This window comes from Thermobia domestica, chromosome 15 (assembly GCF_964235325.1).
Source record: "Thermobia domestica chromosome 15, izTheDome1.hap1.1, whole genome shotgun sequence".
Lineage (NCBI taxonomy): Eukaryota > Metazoa > Arthropoda > Insecta > Zygentoma > Lepismatidae > Thermobia > Thermobia domestica.
Window position 1 is genome coordinate 35,073,215 of NC_137468.1, and position 24,774 is coordinate 35,097,988.

Here is a 24,774-nt window from a genome sequence, read left to right on the forward strand (position 1 = left end):
AGTTTGTACTTCCATGTGGAGGCCAAAATTATGCACATTACGTCACTACTCGTGGTGGTCAAACTCTGATTGTTTACGATCAAACGCGATCGAACGATGACCATATGATTTGACCCAATTTCAATCAATATTGCTTTCATGGGGGCTAACAGGTTAACTTAGTCCTTTTACAAAATTATGCGTATTACGTCACTACGCGTGGCGATCAAACGCTAATTATTGGGATCAAACAACGATCAAATGACTTGATCAAATTTCAATCAATTTTGCTTCCATGGGGGAGGGGGCTAACAGATCATCAGTCACATGGGCTGTACGAGTACTTCCATCCTGTGGACAAGTCAGTGACTATGGTTAAACATCGATTTCAGGAATGAAAATATGTCGCTGGTTTGTGGCGATAGTGTGTAACTTAGTAATTAATCTTTCTTTTACTAGATGAATCTTTAAATATCATTTTATTTAAGATTATTTATTATTACTACTCTTTTACTAGATGAATCTTTAAATATCATTTTATTTAAGATTATTTATTATTACTACTATTACCAATTTAGTGAAGTCCACAGACTGGAGGAAGTGCGACTGGGAATGGGAAACAACTCGATTTTCCAAAGAGAAAAGTGGTACAGGGAGGAAAAGATAATGCAAATCAAACCATACAATACAAAGGATAGTTTCTTGAAGAAAATATCTAGTATAACAAATGGCGTAATAACATTACTTCATCGGTATAATATTGTTTCCTTTATCCATCTATTATAATTCTTTACAATTGAACAGAGCCTTCACAACTACGCAAGGAATACGTATCTTCACAAATGCATCAAGTGCTGCCATTTCTCTCTTAATTCCTCCACAAAAGTTTATTCCTTATTATAACCGGGTAAGCAGTTACAACACTGTCTAATTTTTAAATCCAGTGGCTATGTATTCAGGTTAGTATATCCATAACAAATAACAACCTGAGTAATTCCAGAATAAGTAGCAAATGTCTTAACTGTCTGCTAAAAGCTAATTCGCTCGTGAGAAACAGTACAAGCATCAATCATTGTGAAGAATCAAAGCATTTTAAAAGAATGAATCCAATTTGCTAAGAATGCAAAGTTCGATTGTGAAGATATAACTTCACGTTATACAATTATGGTCCAACACACAAAACTCTCCAGTAATCGGAGGGAAAACAAACGTTTCTTTTTTACAACTGATTTCACGAATGAATTTCTCTTATGAAGACGAGTATGTAAGTTAGCCATTAGTGTCTTGATAAACAAACGTTTCTTTTTACAGTTGATTCCGCATATGAATTTCTCTTTCTTTCTCTTATGAAGACAAGTATGTAAGTGAGCCGTTAGTGTCTTGATAAGCAAACGTTTCTTTTTTTTACAGTTGATTCCGAAAATGAATTTCCCTTTCTTTCTCTTATGAAGAGGAGTATGTAAGTTAGCCGTTAGTGTCTTGATAAGCAAACGTTTCTTTTTACAGTTGATTCCGCAAATGAATTTCTCTTTCTTTCTCTTATGAAGACGAGTATGTAAGTTAGCCGTTAGTGTCTTGATAAGCAAACGTTTCTTTTTACAGTTGATTCCGCAAATGAATTTCTCTTTCTTTCTCTTATGAAGACGAGTATGTAAGTGAGCCGTTAGTGTCTTGATAAGCAAACGTTTCTTTTTACAGTTGATTCCGCAAATGAATTTCTCTTTCTTTCTCTTATGAAGACGAGTATGTAAGTTAGCCGTTAGTGTCTTGATAAGCAAACGTTTCTTTTTACAGTTGATTCCGCAAATGAATTTCTCTTTCTTTCTCTTATGAAGACGAGTATGTAAGTTAACCGTTAGTGTCTTGATAAGCAAACGTTTCTTTTTACAGTTGATTCCGCAAATGAATTTCTCTTTCTTTCTCTTATGAAGACAAGTATGTAAGTGAGCCGTTAGTGTCTTGATAAGCAAACGTTTCTTTTTACAGTTGATTCCGCAAATGAATTTCTCTTTCTTTCTCTTATGAAGACGAATATGTAAGTTAGCTGTTAGTGTCTTGATAAGCAACGTTTCTTTTTACAGTTGATTCTGCAAATGAATTTGTTCTCCGTATATACGATAAACTACGTATATAAAAACAAGAATAGGGAATATAAGAAAGGGGAAATGGAAGAGGATTTTTAGGAAGTTTATTAGGCTTAATTTATCTAACTTTTAATGAATGCTCCTCTTGATTTTTTCCAGCTAACCCCTTTCCCAACCCACCTACCAAACCCTCCATCTTGTACTGCATCCACTATTCAACCTTTTCTCAACCCACTCCACATCGAATGAAGAAGTCTATCTATCCGTCCTTCTTGTCTGTTCGTCAGTCACGGTGACTGCTCCTGATCAAAGATTAATTACTGCCATCTCCGGGAATCACTGCCGAGTACAAGAGAGGGGGCGGACGAGAAAACTCCCCTTTTTTTCCTCCCTTCGAAGTCTTCTTCCATCCTTTCCCTTACCAAACGTTTCGTTGTCTCCTCCGCTGGTCTCTTCTTCTTTCTTTTCAAATATACTTAATTGTAATAGCTTTCCCAATACAAGACCAATTTTAAACTGACATCATTAAATCAAAAATTTTCTCTGAATAATAAAAATCGTAACGTTTTATTATTATTATTATTATTATTATTATTATTATTATTATTATTATTATTATTATTATTATTATTATTATTATTTAGGACACACGAACAGTGTCACCGTAAGAGCATAAACAATACAATCATTGATATAAGTTATATATTATTATTCGCTAATAGAATCAGAAATGTGATTTTTCACTTCTCTGTCATCTCCTCTGATACCACGTTCTCGCCTTTATCTTGGTCTACTAACAGGCTGTCACGATATACAGACAAGAATTTTAGGAATGATTCAAAAAAATGTATCAAAATATTGCCATCTTGGCCAAGAATTTTAGGAATGATCCAAAAAATGTATCAAAATATTGCCATCTTGGCCAAGAATTTTAGGAATGATTCAAAAATGTATCAAAATATTGCCATCTTGGCCAAGAATTTTAGGAATGATCCAAAAAATGTATCAAAATATTGCCATCTTGGCCAAGAATTTTAGGAATGATCCAAAAAATGTATCAAAATATTGCCATCTTGGCCAAGAATTTTAGGAATGATCCAAAAAATGTATCAAAATATTGCCATCTTGCCCAAGAATTTTAGGAATGATCCAAAAAATGTATCAAAATATTGCCATCTTGGCCAAGAATTTTAGAAGTGATCCAAAAAATGTATCAAAATATTGCCATCTTGGCCAAGAATTTTAGGAATGATCCAAAAATGCATCAAAAGATTGCCATCTTGGCCAAGAATTTTAGGAATGATCCAAAAAATGTATCAAAATATTGCCATCTTGGCCAAGAAGTTTAGGAATGATCCAAAAAATGTATCAAAATATTGCCATCTTGCCCAAGAATTTTAGGAATGATCCAAAAAATGTATCAAAATATTGCCATCTTGCCCAAGAATTTTAGGAATGATCCAAAAAATGTATCAAAATATTGCCATCTTGGCCAAGAAGTTTAGGAATGATCCAAAAAATGTATCAAAATATTGCCATCTTGCCCAAGAATTTTAGGAATGATCCAAAAAATGTATCAAAATATTGCCATCTTGGCCAAGAATTTTAGGAATGATCCAAAAAATGTATCAAAATATTGCCATCTTGCCCAAGAATTTTAGGAATGATCCAAAAAATGTATCAAAATATTGCCATCTTGGCCAAGAATTTTAGGAATGATCCAAAAAATGTATCAAAATATTGCCATCTTGCCCAAGAATTTTAGGAATGATCCAAAAAATGTATCAAAATATTGCCATCTTGGCCAAGAAGTTTAGGAATGATCCAAAAATGCATCAAAATATTGCCATCTTGCCCAAGAATTTTAGGAATGATCCAAAAAATGTATCAAAATATTGCCATCTTGGCCAAGAATTTTAGGAATGATCCAAAAAATGTATCAAAATATTGCCATCTTGCCCAAGAATTTTAGGAATGATCCAAAAAATGTATCAAAATATTGCCATCTTGGCCAAGAATTTTAGAAGTGATCCAAAAAATGTATCAAAATATTGCCATCTTGGCCAAGAATTTTAGGAATGATCCAAAAATGCATCAAAAGATTGCCATCTTGGCCAAGAATTTTAGGAATGATCCAAAAAATGTATCAAAATATTGCCATCTTGGCCAAGAAGTTTAGGAATGATCCAAAAATGCATCAAAAGATTGCCATCTTGGCCAATAGTTTTTGGGTTAGAGGTCACAAAATTTTTAACGGTCCCTAAATCGAGTCTACGTATTTTTTAATGAATAAGTACATCATACTGAGTGAAGTAATAGTTTGGGTTTGGCTACATTGTATGTAGTTCTCCAGATATAAGGCCTACAAGAAAGTTTGTGATTGAAATATATTGAAATATTTGTAACCTTTTGATGCATTTTTGGATCAGGGGGCCACAAAGTTTTTGAATGGCCCTTAAATCAAGTCTTCGTATTTTTTATGGAATAAACACATCATACTGAGTTAAGTGGTAGTTTGGATATGCCTACACTATACGTAGTTCCCCATGGGGCGCGGACAAAATCCAAGCGGATAAAATCCAAGAGGACAAAATCCAAGCGGACAAAATCCAAGAGGACAAAATCCAAGCTAAATTCTGACAAGGCGGACAAAATCCAAGCGGATAAAATCCAAGGAACAGTATCATGTTCACAGCTGCGATATGTTCCTGTGAACACCCTAATTAAATTGTATGTTTGTTTTTTTTCTTCAATTGTCATGCATTCTAAAGTTTTATCTGTAATTCTTCAATTTATTGAAATAACATTTCATTTATTTTTAAAGAACTGAAAATCCAATAAAACATGTAAGATTGTCACAGTAAGAGTGCAGATGAGCTTTAATTACTTATCACATCCATATGAAAGTATGTAAAAATATTATGTGTGTACAAATATATTATAAAAGTATGTATTTTCTTCTCAATATATATACAGTATAATACATTTAAGACCTCACCATATTATTGTGAGACCAATCATTGGAGTATTTAATGAGGTGACATACAGAGGTCTTGATTTGTTTGTTGGTAGTCTTTTATGTATATTTCGAAACAAATAATTATGAAGTATGAAGTGTGTATTTTTAATAATGTAATAATATGTGTGAATTAAATAATGTAAAAGTGTTATCTAGAAAATCGAAATGTGAAAATGTGTCTAGACAAACTAAATGAAAATATATATATTATTGGTTATTTTAACAATTGTAACTGAAGTAGATACTTTGAGGGTAGAGAAGTATTTTTTATATCTAAATTATATCTTTTTAATTTTATTTTTACTTTAATTCTCAATAAATATAATAGAATTAAGTAAGTAGTGTACTCTTTTTAAGACTGGGCTGCTTTGCTGTTATTTGTTATCTCTGATATTAGCCAGTGCTTTCATTTTCTGGTTAATTTATGTGAGTATACTCTTTTTAGTCAGGGGGGCGCGGTGGCTCAGTGGTAGAGCGTTCACCTCTGGTGCTTGGGGTCCCGGGTTCGATCCCAGCCCCCGCCAAGTGAACTTTGTGGTGGACAAACACCGTGCTCGTGGGTTTTCTCGGGGTTCTCCCGTTTCCTCCCACTTTCTTCATTCCACCATTTTCATTCATCTCTCATTATCACCGTCTCCTTTAGCCTCACCGGCATAACCGTGGGACGTAAAACTTAAAGATTTCATTTCATTTTTTTCTTTTTAGTCAAAATATTTCTTATCACCCTAAATTGGATTCACCTGGGCACGTCCTAGCAGTGACCAGAGTATTTTATGAGTAATTAAAGCTCATCCGCACTCTTACTGTGTCAATCTTACATATTTTATTGGATTTTCAGTTCTTTAAATGTAAATGAAATATTATTTCAATAAATTGAAGAATTACAGATAAAACTTGAGAATGAATTACAATTGAAGAAAGAAACAAACATACAATTTAATTAGGGTGTTCACAGGCACTTACCACAGCTACGCACATGATACTGCTTCTTGGATTTTATCCGCTTGGATTTTGTCCGCCTTACCAGAATTTAGCTTGGATTTTGTCCTCTTGGATTTTGTCCGCTTGGATTTTGTCCTCTTGGATTTTGTCCGCTTGGATTTTGTCCTCTTGGATTTTGTCCGCTTGGATTTTGTCCTCTTGGATTTTGTCCGCTTGGATTTTGTCCTACACTCGTTCCCCATATATAAGGCCAATAAAATTTTTTTGATTGAAACATATTTTCTTTTGATGCATTTTTGGATCAGGAGCCACAAAATTTTTGAATGGCCCCTAAATCAACTCTTCGTATTGTTTGCGGAATAAGCACATCATACTGAGTTAAGTGATAGATTGGGTTTGGCTACAATATATGTAGTTCTCCAGATATAAGCCGTACAAGAAAATTTTTGATTGGAATATATTTGAGTTTTTTGGATCAGGGACACAAAATATTTGTTCGCCCCTAAATCGAGTTTACGTATTATTATTTTTTTTCGGAATAAGCACATCATACTGAGTGAAATAATAGTTTGGGTTTGGCTACACTGTATGCAGTTCTCCAGATATAAGGTGTACAAGAAAAGTTTTATTGAAATACCTTGAATTTTTTGATCCAAAAAATAACTCTATCAATTACTTTCTCTCCATATTTACGTATTTTCTTTATATTATAGTTATTTTTATGTTATTTATCTGGAGGACAATGCCTCGTATTAATCTTCGTGTATATACTCCGAATATGGAATATTGTCTGCCTCGTATTCATCTGCATGCACTTACTTCGAATATGGAATATTGTCTCCTATGATACATGTAAATACAATAAAATACATACTTATAATAATGTAACCCAAATCTCTTGCAGGGGAGTTAGTGTTCTATAGTACGGCCTATACCTTAACAACTTCTTTCGTCTGGCGACACTGCTCACGCTGCTATTATTACTCAAGGACCTGAAAATTAACTTTAATTTATTATTAAAAACTTCATGGTAAGTGTTACCATGGTGTAAGTAGTTGTTGAATCCATTTGTGGCGCACTCGCAAAATCATCGACTCTGTGCGAGAAAGGTGTAGAGAAGTATTGCCAGTATATGAGTAATTATGAATATATGAGTGACATAACTGCAAAGCCATCGAATTTCCGAAAGAAAGAATTAAGAAAGCCGTTGCCAGTGTATGAGTAGTTATACACCCACAAGCGATGTACCTACAAAGTCATCGACTCAGCAGGAGAAAAGTGTAGAGAAGTGTTGCCAATGTATGAATATTTATTGGAACTCCGAGTAGTTTATTTGCAAAACCACTGACTCCGCCATCGATGGTGTTGTTTGCCCGTTACTACTGTCTTTGAGAATCGTCTGGTTTCTCATTTTGCCATTTTTATGTCTATTGTTTGGTTTATTGAGAATGAGAGAAGCATTCTATGACATTGACTGGATTACTGAGAATGAAAGAAGTAGAAACAATCTATGACATTGCCTGGTTTACTGATAATGAGAGAAACAGAAGCAATCTATGACATCATCTGGATTACTGAGAATGAGAGAAGCAGAAGCAGTCTATGTCATCATCTGGATTACTGAAAATGAGAGAAGCAGAAGCAATTTATGACATCGTCTGGTTTACTAAGAATGAGAAAAGCAATCTAGGATATAGTTTGGTTTACTTAGAAGGGTAGAAGCACTCTACGACATCAAGAGAATCAAACAAAATAAAATGTTAATTAAACTCATTTTTCGAATAAACCCAAAGGAAAATCGTACTTTAAGTTCAACACACATTCATTTGAAATGTGGTATGCTAAGTATAATTTGTGTTCAAAAGTACCACGTTATCAACTAAATCTTAGCATTTTTTTTTTTCAGGAGACGGAGATATTTATTCAAACCATGTAATTTGTCCTTACTTCCTTAACGTAGAACATGGCGCCCTTTTGAAACCACAGCTAAGAGAAAGACTGATTAAATTAAGAACAGTCTTCGTTATTTAATTAACAGCAAAACATGCGTGACTAGTGATTAGAGGAAAAGGCAACTGTACAGGGGGTAGAGGATAGGAATGAGGTAACCAAGAGAGGGAAATTTTGTTTTAAGAGGTGGAGGTCGAGAAAAGGGAATTGCTCACAACGCACTCTACTCGAATCTCTCTCTCTCTCTTAAAATCACAACCACAAGCCTCTTGTGTTGCCCAGTAACCTTCCACTAAGGAAAAAAAAGGGAAAAATTCTCACGCTTATTTTACTTGACATATCGGAAACGTATTTTAGCGTCATTAGCACCCAAAACAAATTTATGTGTAAGGTACCTTACAGTAGCTCCTATTTCTTTTTTTTCTGTACACACTACCATCACTACTACCACCACTACTACTACCACTATTACTTTTTACTCCCTATACAAATAAAATTAAGGGTAGTAATGTGGAAAGTGCCTCATACCATCAAAAAAAAAAAAAAAAAAAAAAAAACGAAACTGGATTATTCGTCGTATGCATCCAAACATGTTTCACAGTTCCTGGGCAGCTTCTCGACAGGGCCAAGGGAGGTGGATTGGGGGTGAGTACACTCTAGTTGCCTGATTGCCTGCAAAGCCCCACCTCTCCCTTCCTGTGCTGTTAGCGGAAATTCGTTGGTTTAACGATTAGCGAATTGCGAGCGACTAAAGGTTTTCGATAACAAATTCTTTTTCTTTCCAATTCTTCTGCAGCTGTTTCTTTTTTCTCCTCTCTCTGTGTGTGTGTGCGTGTATGTGTCGAAACTGACAGTGTTGCCATGCAGCGAAATCTCATTACATTTTCTCTTCTTACTTTTTCCCCTTCTTGTGCAGCATTTTGAATAAAGAGCTATGAATTAGAGAGTTAACTAAATTTAACCCTTACTAATGAGACGAAAGTAAAAGAGATTTTGTACAGAATGAATAGTATCTTTATATAGGATTATGCGCACATCATATAATAATTAGAAGCATTATCCAACATAATTCGGGAAACTATCGGTAACTCTTTTAATATACTACAAAAGATTATCTTATTTTCCAATATGCCACATTGAAACTTAATTGATTTTCGTAGCAGACGGTATGGGTGTGATCAATAATGTCTGCTCTTGGAAAGAAAGAAAAAAAAATGAAAAATAACTTTCCAAATTCGTTCGGAAAATTTACAACAGGCGATCCAATTATAAAGTTTTTAACAACTTGCTCCGTAATGTAATATAAGAACTTAATGCAATTTTAATAGTGTATAGACATTGATGCACAAATACGAGCTGTAAGGTGAGTTGTCAATTTTGCACTGGATCACAACACTTCAATATTTGAGGTTGTTCTTGCATTGAAGCCTGTAAACAAGGAGTATAATTTGGTCTGTAATGAGATTATATTTTTTTATCTATTACTAGCAAAATGCACGTTCTTCGCATGGGGAGAATACGTTTCATTTTGGACATAAAGGGCACTAAAACTGCCATCAATCAACTTAGGGACCCCAAAAACTATGAATTCGACGACACTAACATCGGTCATTTTCAATTATTTTTTTTACATATCTTTCCTTAGGAGTACTAATGGCGGATGAATTTGGATTTAAACGGCATCGAAAGTGTCAATGTTACATATATACTTATCTCCTCCTTTCCCTTTCCCGAGCTTTGGGACTAAATTTGCATTTAAACAGCGTTGTTCATCTCAGCTACCCCGAAACCTTTGGATTCGACACTAATATCGGTTATTTTCGATAATTTTTAAATATCTCCCCTCCTCCCCTCCATTACATTGTACCGTCAAACTGAAACGATAAAAATCATCCTAGGCCCAAACTAAACCTCATCTATGTTGAAAATTTGACCGAGATCGGTCGGGTAGTTCAAGAGTTATAGCGACACACAAACATAGCGACTTTCATTTTTATTTATATACATTAATACATATTTATTTATATACATTTTTATTTATATATGTAGATTAACCCCCAACATAAGCATACGGAAGCTTGTAGTTTCACTCCAGGTTTGTGGGTGGGTGGGTACTTTATTTTTCGGCAACTACTGGATGAATCTAAACCAAATTTTGGCGGGCAAGAAGCCCATCATCTAAGAAATACAGATTGCTATATTTGAAGACCGAGCTAGGGTAGAGACAGTCAGCTTGGCTCGGCTCACCTTATATATATAGGCTACTATTTTATTTCTCGATAGTTACTGGTCAGGTCTGAACAAAATTTGATAGACAAGTAGCCCATCAGCTAAGCGAGAAAGATCGGCATATTTGCTGGCAGAGGTCAGGCAGGAACAGATTTGGCTCGAATTGTATGTGGTACTTTATTTGATTTCTATAGAAATTGAAGTTCAAACAAGTATAAGGAGCAACAGAGGCCGTGGTCCACAGCTTTGCACACATGGAGCTGCTGAGTTCGGTTCACTGACTATCTTTCCCATTGTTTGCAAGTAGTACGTACAGTTTCTGATTAATGGAAATACCTAATAAGAGTGCAATTTAGTAAATTAATGTAGTGTTGGACCACCTTTCGTCCTCAGAGCAGCTCTGATGCCATGTGGAATGGATTTATTGAGGTCATTAATGGTAGCAAGTGAAATATTACAATATTCCACGTGCACTACATCACTCAACTTGAGAGATGATGACTGATGAATTCTGCATCTGATTCGTGACTCCAAAATGGACTACAGATGTTCAATTATGTTGAGGTCTGGAGATTGGACAGGCCAGGGAAATGTTCAACTTTATCCCAATGTTTCTCAAACCGCACCCGCAACCGCTCCAGCTGAATAAATGCGCAGATTATCTTCCTGAAATACGGCATCATTGCCCAGAAGCAACATGTAGACCAAAGATTCACATTGTTCCTAAAATGACGACATAATCACGGGCAGTGACTCGACCGGTAAAGGTAAGAACAGGATCACTTAAAACCAAAATATTGCGGTCCACTGCTTCACAGAGTTTCCCGGTTGTGCGGAGACACTGCGGATCTTACGCTTTTTGTGCGTTTGATCCACATAAACGCGGCCTATGTTTTGAAAAAAAGTGAACGATGAATCATTTGGGTATATTGTACATTTCCAGTCATCAGTGTCCATGTTGCACATCTGTTTCATTATTGGCATCGTATTAAAGCGTGATGGTTTCTTATCAGAGGTTGCGACCGTGCAATCCGATCTTGTATGTATATGCCATGTAACTCACAGCAAACTATGGTTGTCGACAGAGGTCGTGGGAGATGCTGTTTGTGTCCCTCCGTCACTTGCACCGAAGTCACATGACGGTTCTGTGTGACGATTCACTTTAAGACTGGGCGGGACCTGTCACTGAGACTTTTTATCCGACTGTTGTTTTCCTTGCCAATGTAGTTTTGCCATAAATTTTCTAGGCTGTCATCACATTGGGTACTATTCGTTTGCGACACAACTAACACATTTGCAACTTTACCATATAACCAAACGCCAACAATTTGTTCTCTTTGGAAATTAGAGAAGTCGCCCATTTTCTACTATCATCGTCTGTTTAGTACACTACACACTACAATTCCACTACTTCTTATGTAGTACACAGTAGTTCTAATACAATTGTTATAGTCGGCAACTGTTATAGTAGTTCTGACACCTGACTGTTGCCAACTCAGACATGACATGTTTCTACTTCCAAGTGTTCCGTAAAATTGGTAAGTATCTGTGTGTCACTGTTAGGAATATATGCATCAGTTGTAGGAGTATGTATATCATTGTTAGGAGTATATCTGTCACTGTTTGGAGTATATCTGTCCTGTTAGAAGTATGTGTATCACTGTTAGGAGTATATCTGTCACTGTTTGGAGTATATCTGTCACTGTTAGAAGTATGCATATCACTGTTAGGAGTATATCTGTCACTATTTGGAGTATATCTATCACTGTTAGAACTATGTGTATCACTGTTAGGAGTATATCTGTCACCGTTTGGAGTATATCTGTCACTGTTAGAAGTATGTGTATCACTGTTAGGAGTATATCTGTCACTATTTGGAGTATATCTGTCACTGTTAGGAGTATATCTGTCACTGTTAAGAGTATATCTGTCACTGTTTGGAGTATAACTGTCACTATTTGGAGTATTTGTATCACTGTTAGGAGTATATCTGTCACTGTTAGGCGTATGTGTGTTATTGTTAAGAGTATTGTGTCATTATTAGGAGTATGTGTGTCACTGTTATGAGTATGTGTATCACTAATTCAGTGTGAAAATTTAATACAGCTTTCAATTGTCCGTTCTGTACTACAGAGATGTTCTGCTTAAAAGGACTGCATATTAGTGTGTATTACTCATTAATATATAAGGGCAATACAGTGGTTTAAAGGATTTATCTGTTTGTTGCTTACTCATGCGTTTACAGTTTTCTTCTATGTGCCCTTTTTACGTAGACCGCCTTATAATTGTTGTCATGACCTCATTAATTACTATGTTTAAAAATAGTTTTTTATCGTGTACATCATCCTCAAATTAGTATACAAAACACAATTATAATTTTATTCAAGCGTGGGCACATTTTACTAGTGACATCAACTTTAGTTCTTTTGCTTCTTTTCCACCAATAGGAAAGCAGAACTAGAACTGATTGATGTGTGGCAGAAAGACAGTAGTAGCGGTAGGTCATATATCTATATAAATGACAAAAAAAAAAAAAAAAAAAAACTCAATATTTACTTACGCAGTTCTTCTGCTATAAGATCAAAGACGAACCTTTCCTTTATGAAAAACAGATTGAGGAATATCTTTATCGACATAAAAGACTTTACTTCGTTCTTGGACATTCCGCAAGCAAGTAAAATCCAATATGGTGTTGGGAATTTGAAAGGAAAATGGAAGAAGAATTCTGGTAAAGGTAGTAGCTGAAAGCTAGAGAAATACTGAATAGCAAAAAAGGAGAAGGAAAAGGAGACAGATTTTATTTCAATGTCGCGAATGTCCTGAGAGGCGTTGAATTGAACTTTGCGTAGGGTATTTGCTGGCAGTTTACAGACGTTTAAACCGAGAATTTATCACGTAAAAAAGCCAAGGAAGGTCGTTCTTTCTAGAGCAAGTCAAAACCACATATAGTACCGTAAATACTTTCCAAGTAAATTTATGAAGAACAGAAAGCATTCACTTAGCTATTAATATTGATTCGTACGTCAGAAAGTATTTTGTTGCTTCATTACATGTTTCAATGAATTCAAACTGTCTAAAGTAAAATGCCTTTTGTTTATTGAAGTTAGCGTCCCTTTTTATGATTGAAGTTTAGTGTTCCTTTTATGATTGAAGTTTAACATCCATTTTATGATTGAAGTTTAGCATACTTTTTATTATTGAAGTTTAGGCTCACTTTTATGATTAAAGTTTACCATGCCTTTTATGATTGAAGTTTAGCATTCCTTTTATGATTGCAGTTTAGCATCTCTTTTATTATTGAAGTTTGAGCTCACTTTTATGATTAAAGTTTAGCATGCATTTTATGATTGAAGTTTAGCATCCCTTTCATGATTGAAGTTTAGTATTTCGTTTTATGATTAAACTTTAGCATCTCTTTTGTGATTAAAGTTCATCGTCCCTTTTATGATTGAAGTTTATCGTCCCTCTATGATTGAAGTTTAGCATACCTTTTACGATTAAAGTTTAGTGTCCCTTTTATGATTGAAGTTTAGCGTCCCTTTTACGCACACTATGTGAGACGAGGACTTATAGTCTAAGGTGGAATCCGAACTAACGCAATGCGTTCAATATTCCCCCACTAGGAATTGAACTCGAGATCCCGTGGATCAAAGGTACGCGCGCAAACCACTAAACCAGTGGGGAGGTAGAGCTATGCGATATTCGGATTTAGAGATTGAAAATTGATATCGACAAAACATTGAAAGTTGATCGAAATATAGAAAATATGTAAACATCGAAAAATATTGTTCACCATTTTTTTCGACATACTGCACAGTCCTTTTTAACCCATTTGTTCCCAGAACTCAAAATTTTGTCCAATTTCGATAGTATTAATAGTTTAGGGTTAGATAGCACTCACATGAACAATTTTGCTGATTAAATATTTTCTGGTAATTTGTAACAATATGGTGTATCGCCCCAAAAATATATGGCGTATCGGTGGGAATGAACTGGTAGGGGTTTTTCAAAATGAAAAAAATAATATATGAACTGCCCCATTTTTGTGGAAGTGGGAATAAATGGGTTAATGTAAAATTGCAGCACGTAGGTTACGGTGGTTTTCATTTGTCGAGGATTACAAGTAATATATTTTATTGTAGCATAATGTTTTTCTTCCAGCGTGAAAGTTAAAAAAGGTGAGGAACCTATAGTTCAACATGGATTTCGAATTACATCAACTTCCGTCTGAAATTAAACCCAAATTTCCTGCGTCGAAAGTAGAGAAATGAAGGAACACTTTTTAAGCTCTACAATTCCCAGATTTTAGTCACTGCTAAAAATATTCCCTTCTTTCCCTTTCCAATTTTTTAGTATTTGATTTTCTTTGTTTCTCTAGTTTTCTATCCTGTTTAAGACCACTCCACTCAACACTACACAACCACAGTACAAGCAGTAAAGAGGACTGCGAGGGAAACTTTCCATTTAAAAGATTTTTTTTTTTTTTTTTTTTTTTTTTTTTTTTTTTTTTTAGAACCGAACACATTACAGCATCATTAGCGCCAAGCCCCCGATGGACTGAATGCCCAGAGACTTGAGACGACGTTTTGCTTTCACGCCAGCTCCAATTAGAGAGGCCTTCTACTACTACCTGATGCCCCTCAACCCGCAATTTCTCTTTATACGTTACTAACGACACAGCCACCAACTTCCGTTGACGAAAGCATGAAATTGGCGGCTTTAATGAGTATTTGCGCTTCAACCTTCGGAAGTAAACTTTATACACACACACGTCAATCACGGATTTAAAAAAAAAATCTAAAAATCTTCGCAAGTATCACAATTCTTTCCTGTTAAGACGAAACGGGAACAGAAGTAAAATGTTTTCGAAGAGCACATCATCACGTTTTCAGATTACGAGAAATAAGCAGTGGCGACTCGTGATTCTATTAATTCGTGTGGAACAATAAAAACTGCGTCATTGGGTAAGAATTTAGCAAGATATAAACGGAAATGAACATATCATTTAAATATCACATGTATGTTTTAATAATATATATATATTGGGGGTTGCTCCTCCACTAGTAAGATTTGAAAAAAAAATCAATACACTAGACTACCGAGTATTCGTTTCGCGACTGTCCTGTTTAGTTTTCTTTTATCGTAAATAAATGAGGAAGGCAAGGTGTTGCATTGGCAACATTGCCAAGGCATTGGATGTGAGTGTCTGCTACGATTCTCATATGTATCGTGTATAAAATACAAGTTGTGACAAGGGGGCGCGGTGGCTCAGTTGTAGAGCGTTCACCTCCGGTGCTTGGGGTCCCTGGTTCGATCCCAGCTCGCGCCGTGTGGACTTTGTGGTGGACAAACACCGTGCTCGTGGGTTTTCTCGTGGTTCTCCCGTTTCCTCCCACTTTCTTCAAATCCACCATTTCACTCATTTCTCATAATCACCTTCTCCTTTAGCCTAATCGGCATAACTGTGGGACGTTAAACTTAAAGATTTCATTTCATTTCAAGTTGTGACAAAAAAAAAAAAAAAAAAAAAAAAGAGCATGCGTTCGTCAGTGTGTAACGGATCTCAATACAGTACGCTTGGCGTTGTTCCTGGTTATAACTATACAATACTGTATTTATAAATTGTTCTTGCTGCATGCTGAATGTTCATAAAGAAATGAGTTCATAGAACTTCGGCCTATTCGTCTTTTTTGTTATCCGGCTTGCCCTTCTGCCACATTAGGCCGGATGCTCGGGAGGCTACTCTATTCTAAAATCTCTACGATTTCCTACATATAATCAATCGATAATACTCCATCCTAAAAATAGGAACTCGGTATGACAACATAACATAAGAAAGACTATTAAAAGGCTTACTTGTCTTTCGCAGAACTTTCTTTTCCAAAAACACATAAATCTTCGCTTTTTTTTGTTATTATTACTTTTAGAATTATACAAGAAAGAAGAACAAACATGCTCGTTTAGCAAAATGACAAAAAGCGATACTCACCGACATATCTCCTCCGTAGAAAGGATGGATGACAAAGGTCTCGTTGCCCACGTGAATGACACCGCTGACGCCGTTGCACGTGTGGAAGGCTGCCGATGCTCCAGGATAATCCTTCACAGTCCCGTGATAGTAACAATGCTCGATTTCCTGTATATATAAAAAAAATATTGATCTTTTTAGAAAAGATAAGAAGAAAAATGGACAAGTGCATTGGAATATTTAGTGACAATTACATAATTAAAAGGCTCAAGAAATACAGAATTTGTAAAAATGCAATTAAACTCGTAATAACTGTTAACCGGCCAAATAGATTAATTATAAAGAAAAAAGAAGCTTTACAGCCCTTTCATACACAGCAACTGAGTTGCGCCACTAGTATGAACGGAAATATAAATCAAGGAACTGATAGCAGATACCGACACCGACACCTTTTTTTTGTTTTTCCTGTTTTTTTTTTTTTTTAATCTTTCAGGACCCACGTTTTTCCTTGGTAGTGTGATGGGGTTGCCAGAACACGTAATAAATATACATCACTTACATTACTAGACTATATTAGACGTAGATCCACGACTTTAATTCAAACAACAATACCTACCACCGGGAATTAAACTCGGCCTCCTACACAGGGTGCGAAGTTCTAACCACTTAGTCACGAGGAATCCCATCGATGTATGTTTGGTTCTGTCAACAACATATTTCCTTCCTTTACTTCTTTCCTTAGTTGTTGAATAATAATAATAATAATAATAATAATAATAATAATAATAATAATAATAATAATAATAATAATAATAATAATGATAATAATAATAATAATAATAATAATAATAATAATAATAATAATAATAATAATAATAATAATAATAATAATAATAATAATAATAATATAGATTCGGAAATGCTCATTTGGCAAATAAGGATGGCTGGAAATCGGATGATTAATAAATATAATTAATATACAAAGAACAAAACATAATAGACGACTAGTTGGCTCCCATTGCTATGTTGCACGTTACAGAAAGATCAGGATTATAAAGGTAATTTGGAAGATGGTAGTAGTATAAAGGATGCAACAATCTGTTACTGGTATCTTGTGTTCATCATAGGGATGACACCGCATTGTAACATAAAATAGAGGAATAATTTATAGTTGTTTTAAAAACCGTCGATAACTCCAGTATATGGTTTAAAATACGGTAAATTTTATGCGTTAAACAATTGTGGATTTTCGTCTCTGATCAGTAATCCAACTATTTTTTTTTTAAAGATGCATTGGCAACCTTGTGAGGTAGCGGCCACTGCAATATCCCCGTAAGGAAGTTTCTATTTAAGACAATGCTTTTCCACGAGTGGCAGATAATGAAAGCTGCGCTGTAGCAAACAGTGCCAGTCACTGTTTTAGTGGCAGCAACTGCGGTTGCTCTGTATGAAAGCTCCAATTTAAAGCAATGCTTCACAAGCAGTGGCGCAACTCAGTGGTTGTGTATGAAAGAGGATTTAATGGTGCCTACTACCAAGGCACCTTTATTTAACAGTCCATTGAGTTCTATGGGGAATTATTATTCTGAAATAAGCTGGGAGTTTAATTATGTGATTTTACAAATTTATTTTTCAGGTTAGTTAAACGTTCCTTCCGTTTTGATAATGAAACGAAATTTCAAGTTCAATGTCATACGATTATGTACTGAGGCTAAGAACTACGGTGATGATGGTAATGAATGAAATGATGGAAAGAAGAAAGTGGGACGAAGCGAAAGAGCACCGACAAAACCCACGCGCACGATAGGAGATATAATCGTACCAAGGACCTCATGCACCAGAGGTGAGCGTGGTAGCACTGAGCCAACCCCCTTGCTTTTTCAAAATGAAAATGTAAGAAGTGGCCCAGGAAACTCCATACTGCGTTTACTACAATTTCATCTTAATAGGAGGCTTGGCTATCATACAACAATTCCCGGCAGGGCACTCGGACGTAAAAGTGCAAAAAACTTTTTCAGGCCAGCCAGGTTTTCCTCATTCACAACAGGCAAATGCCGAGATGGTACCTAACATATAGGTTTCAAGCCATTTCCTTCCTTCCCTTTCCCGCCGAGGGACGTAATCCTTCATACATGATGGACGAACATGGCCATAGATATCGAAAGCCCAGAAATCTAATTCATAAATTCTAAATCCCGCACTTATCAACCTATTGGATAATATAAACAATGAGACCATTAACATTTCTGTTCATATCAGAGAAAACAGAAAAAAATAATTCATCTTCTAATAAACCATTGCTTCCCAATCTTATTTACTTGGCGCCCTTTTCGTAAAATCTGAACACTTTACACCCATTCTTCCTGCTCGTTGGTCTGACGACTTTGGCAATTTCAGATGCAGCATTCAGTTTTCAAATTTTCAATAATAATAATAATAATAATAATAATAATAATAATAATAATAATAATAATAATAATAATAATAATAATAATAATAATAATAATAATAATAATAAATTTATTTTCTGCAAAAATTCTGCATAGCATTGTAATGCAGTTAGGAATGCGCACGAGACGAGTTGAGACAGAATTTTCCTGACAAAATTTGAGTCGAGACACGGCTCTTCCTATAGAAAAATATACATTTTTCGAGTCGAGACATCACTTTTACAGCACATTTTCGAGACGAGGCAGCCACAAATCTTGTCTCGTGCGCATTCCTAAATGCAGTGTAGTGCAAGACCTGCCGAAAGGCAGAATACCTAATAATAATAGTATTAGATACTTACCTATATTGTTAGCCTGGTCTACTCTAGTTCGAAGTGAATAATGTGGATTGTAGCTTAAGAGAGAAGACCAGACCAAACTTAGAGGGATATCTGAAATTTCTCTTATGAACATGCCCCTAAAAGTTAGGCAAAATTGTGCGCAATGAAAACTAAAACTAATTCAAGTTGTAATTAATGAAACTGGCGTTTAACTTTGAGAAAAGCTTAGCGTTCATCTTAAATCAGTTTATTTCATTGATTTTAGAGTTCTCAGATTTGACGTGTTTAAATGTCTGAAAGATTGTGTGGAACAAAAGAAAGGAAATCTGGCCAAAAGAATGTCGTACCTCGAGTATTTCTGGATCCATGTTGTCAAGAGTCCTTCTCTGCAGCTCTGCTTCAGATGTTATAAAATGTCCTTGGAAGAATGAAACTTGGTAATCGTATATCACTTGATAGCAAGAATCGTTCACGAATTTTCTGAACACTTTAAAATTTAAATGAATTATTCTGTCTCGTTACTTTGAGCGTGGTATTACTTTGAATGGTGACATGCTTGTCTGATTACGACTTACGACTTACCGCGTTTACTAGTTCGACGCGTCTCTTTTAGTCCGCGCTCTTTCGACTCTCGATCTTTTACTCTCTCGGTTCCGATCTTTTAGTAACTCTTCTATTTCCAAGGAAACAATTTTATGTAATCGAAAACATGAGATTGCAGATTTCAGTGAGACTTCAAAACAACAATGACTCCAGCCAGCACGAGGAAACTCTTGAGAAAACTCAGTTAAGAAAGAACATTTTGCTGACCAAAAATCCTTAAAATCTCAAGACGCAATCTTCCGGATAATTTAAATTTTGTTAATCTAAGAAATTTCTGGAAGAGATGAGTACAAAGATTCTTACAGTGTTACAAACATTTCCGTATACAATTCTGAAAAAAATGCTGATTTAATAGTGATTATTTAACAGTTATATAATAACCTCATTATGTAAATTCTCTTTAACGTAATATTACTAAATTGCAGTTTTTGCTTTTCGTAACAAAGATAACAATTCATGAACAATGTAAATAATTTTCATAACGCTATTTCCTCCTTCCTTTGTCAAGTAACATGATTTAATAAACACAAGTGATTATGCAAATAAAATTAAGTTAAATTACTTTCAATAATACAATGTATCGTAGCGTCACCAAGGACTGAACCCAAGAACCATAGCATCTAATAATATCCCATAACAATATAGTGACTGTGAATATCGTTTGCCACTGCGTCTTCGGCTTCCAACCCTCATTGCTCCTCACGATGTGTTGAAAGAATTCAAACAAAAATACATTTTTTTTCCATATTCATGCTTGAATTTCAGATAATGGCATTACGTAGCTTAAAATGTGCTCCAATTTTAGATTAAAGTTAAGAAATACAACGATTTGAGTTTCACATACTATTCAGTTTAATATATGGGGGCACTCGGTCGAAAAAGTGTAAAAAGTTTTTTCAGGCCAGCCACACTGAATGAGGTTTTCCTGGATTTTCCTCATTCACCTCAGACAAATGCCGGGGTGGTGTCTAACTTATAGGTCCCAGACCGTTTCCTTCTTTCCCTTTCCCTTTATAGTGTGCTCGCCGAGGGATGACGTCATCCCTCATAAGTGATGCGCTAAACAGCTATAGATGTCGAAAGCCCATAAACCTAAATCCTAATGTTTCATTTAATATTAATTTAATACTTAATCCTATACTTGGGGCGAAATTTGAATCCAGGACCAACCTCTCTCGATACGTCACTGGACGAACATGAACTTCTATTGGCTTCTACATGGAATTATTGAGTGGAAGAAGGGGAAAAAGAGACTAGAAATTACGATAGACAAAGTTTGTCTCTCTCTCTGTGGCAGTCATATTTCTTATATGATTTCTCCCACATTCAACAGATAGCTAAAACTGGTGCTATGTATAGTTTCATTTCAACAGTTTCGGTCCAATAAAACGCAGTCTCTTCTTTGCAGCAAGTAATGACGTAGGAGAGCATTGGTGCGAAAGAAAACGGGGAAAAAATAGATAATAAAAAGAAACAAAAATTTACAGAGAACGGAAACTAAAATTTCCACTCCAACGCGTCCTTTTGGCTTCTGTTAACGTTTCCTTTTCTTTTCTTTTTTATTTCTCGGTTTCCTCCTGTCTCTGTTTCGTGAAAGACTGCTATACTGTAGATGTTAAATGGTTGGAAAGCTAGAGCGACCTTACGAAGAAAGGAACAGAAATATAAGCATAATAGTAAGAAATTAGTGAAGAACAAGAGAGAGAGATTTGAAACTGACGAACAAGAAAATAATAAATACAAGGTACAAAAGTTAAATGAATGATAATTTTAGTACAAAGAGAGAGAAAGTTGGAAAATTACCCTTAAAAAAAATCCTATTCTACATAAAAGTAAGAAGAATGTGTCACATAGGGAATCACTGTAACATTAGAGATAGAGTTGTCTACCACCACGTATTTCACACGTCTCCCGGTTCTTATAGGGAGTGGGATTCGCCCACTGTGCTGCCAGACCAAAGTCAATTCTTATGAGTTTATCCTACTGGTGGAGTCGTTCGTATTAGAGAGTCAGGTTCTTCCACGCTCTGCACGCAAGGGACCCAAGCCTTATGGTAAACTATCTTCTTGCCAGTACAAGTACTGGCTACCGCATCCCACGGTTTGAACACAGCGTAGCAGAGTTCAACCCAATCCGGGAGTCCCAGTTGAACCTGAGGAGGCTTGATCATTCCAGGCCCTGCCTACCTCAATCGTTGAATGGCTTCCGCTTAGAGGTACTGCGTACACGTCGAGATACTTCCGTACCTTATCCCGGATCCAGTGGTACGTGTTAGGTCACTATTTGACTTTGATGCTGGGATTCCTTGCTTTCAGTCGGATCGGAAACCTTTATCTAGACACATGGGATCGGCACATTTCTCTAGTCGCCGTTCAGTCTCTCTTCAAGCATTAGACGGAGATTCATTCCAAGCCATACAAAACTTCTTCTATTTACGAAAGAGGTACACCGTACATTACCAGACCCAATGGTGAATGTAGACTGTCTTCCTTTAAAGACATGAACCATTTAGAAGCGACGGTTTCCCTGGTAAAATCGTGGACCTGCACCTAGCAAGGAGCTCAAAACTCGGACAAAGCTTCACCCTCTACCTCTCTTATTGTTGAGGTACGAGAGTATGTTAGGATACTATTATTTCATCCCGGACCCAAGAGAACGCACTTATAGCTTTTTGATAACGGCTGGAGATCCATTCTCCCGGTACGGCATTGAATCCATCTCACTGGGCACATCACTTCCCGTCTTTCATACGTGCTGGGGTACCACAAAGTCTTGTCTTCCGGATCCAAGGACACGATCTAGTTGCCCATTTTGGAGGTTGGTTGTGAGCTTTCTGATCTCCGTTGGTAGGGACGGCTGGTAGGCTGGTATTGACACATATAAAAACACAGGCCATAAAGTGGTAGTTGAGAAGGTTCTAGAAAAGTATTGTTTGAACAGACCAAGAATGAGATGGGAAGATAATTTAAAAGTGAATCTTCGATAGAAGGATTCATTGGCTAATTTTGGTAGTTTCAATGGTGATTTTGTAATTTTTTTAATTGGTAAGAAATTTTTTTTTCAAGTCCAGAGAGAAGTTGAAGAGAATTACAGGATAAGAGAAAGATAATGACTGAGACATAGAGACGAGAGTTTTAAGACAGAGTCACGAAATTTCGTCACCACCATCGAGAAGTCATCATTTCTCGAGGGTATTGGTTGGTTTCATTGCACACGTCTTGTTTACAACTCCCAGCAGTGTAGTCCACAGGAAGCTCTTCTGGGATTTGGACAAAGAGTCTCTTTTCCCCTCTCAATATCCCTCACACCATACATATACACAGCTGGATTAAGAAAGGGGCGACGGAAACGTGAAGATGTATTACGGTCATGTTTCACATGTGGAAAGAAAAAGAGAAAAAATCCTGAGTAATCCACTAATCGCCACAGAAAAATTAAATTGTTTTCCGCTCTCACTACGTGACCTAAGCTAAAGAGAAAATGTAGTTCATTCATTTAAAAAAAAAAAAAAAATCCCTTTCCGTTTCTTTTGAGCAAATAATAGTGTCATATGTACACCAGGTAAATGAGTTTGGTCTGTATAGCATAATATTTTCCCAATTAATTTTGAAACCGGAAGTCGTAGTAGATTTATATTATTTCCGGTTTTAGTAGAGAGATTTGGGAGGAGATGGAAGATATTCTTGGGAGGGTTAATGCATTATTACCGTTCTTGCAAGAAACCCCAATTACCATTTTTGGTCTATGGTGATCCACTTTAAAACCGGAAATGGATTATTTCTACCACTTCCGGTGTGAATGCCACTTCCACTAACGAACTCTCTTCCTAACATTTGACTCTTTACATCATGGCCAAAATGGCGGTGATCCAGCAAGTAGTGTTTGAGATTTTCTCCTAGACGGACAGTCACAGACAGACAGGCTAACTGTATAAAAGCGTGTTGTAGGGGCATATCCACGGGGGAAGGAGCCCACTGGGTCCGGACCTTCTCCCAAAACTTCCTAACTCAACATAGATTTGTGGACTTTCTCACTAAAACTATACTTGTTTAACAGAGAAATGATTAATCTGTCATGAAAATTTAATCTTACACTTCATCTATACTCTTTCTCTTATGAAAATAATGTAGTTCTACTATTATTTTTCCTCAAAATATAGGTGGAAGTATTTTACAATTACTTATCGCCTTTTCAAGTGAAGAATAATACCCGTTCAGCACTACATGGACGTAGTGGCTTGTAGCATTGGACCCCACCAAAAAAACTTGAACCCCTTGTAACAAAATTTTTGGGTGACGTGTTGGTAAACCAAACCCCCAATATCATAGTGATAGTAAACATCTTCCTCCTTATCCAATCTCCATCAAACTTAGCATGTGACAAACCTTCACCTGCTTAGTAAGCACGTGAATATTTTTCCTATGCAGACCCTTGGTAGCCGAAGTGTGGGTCATGAAATTTGAGATAGTCGATTGAATTGGAGTTTAACATCCCATTCAACACCGAAACTATAGTAGACGAGGACCTAAAGTTTAATATGGAATTCGAACCGCTGTACCTCGTTCAAATTACAAGGTTATTTCACTAGAATCTCGTACACCAAGTGTGTGAGCACCATCTGGGAGCGGGTTGTCAATTTTGCATTTCGGACTTTAGCGAAAAAATAGCACTAAACGCCCTCAGATGAATTTCCTCAATTTTTATCAAACTTAGTGTAATGGTAAACCTTCACTTGCTTAGTACACATGTTAAATATTTCCCTGATATATAATGGAAAATCCAAATTGAGATCTGTACCTGGTGGTGGTGGTACAGATAAAGAAAACTACAGTTCTTAAATTTAAGTGATACATTCATGGCTACACACGAAGAAGAAACGACACACGACATACAGCAGATTAGCCACCAATGCACTAAATCAACGCAAGGGCATGCAATTTATAAAATTTACAAAGGAGGAAGAGTAAAAGAAAAGTTAGAAACCTCTACGAAATAGACACTATAAGCCATACAGACAGAACAACATATTGATCATAAATGTACCACGAACATACAGGTGTAGATGACTAGCATATGGCACTCAACTTGCATATTCATGCTGCACCAAATAATTTACCAATAGCTTTGTTCTATGCTAATATATATATTCATATTCAAGATAAATTAGAGCTCACTTCCTTCATACATATGAATATTTGACACCTCAATCAATCAGAGAAAAGGCAGAAAA

The 24,774-nt window shown here is 35.9% G+C and overlaps 1 protein-coding gene across 13 annotated transcripts in view; it reads right to left on the bottom strand.

Moving 5' to 3' along the window:
• Positions 1 to 24,774, bottom strand: part of mmd (disintegrin and metalloproteinase domain-containing protein mind-meld) — a 750,004-nt gene that overhangs the window by 297,569 nt on the left and 427,661 nt on the right. For all 13 annotated transcript variants that reach the window (XM_081739572.1, XM_081739577.1, XM_081739571.1 and 10 more), the window contains exon 6: positions 16,193 to 16,339. In XM_081739572.1, the coding sequence (XP_081595698.1) occupies positions 16,193 to 16,339 (147 nt within the window). The remainder of the gene's footprint in view (positions 1 to 16,192; positions 16,340 to 24,774) is intronic.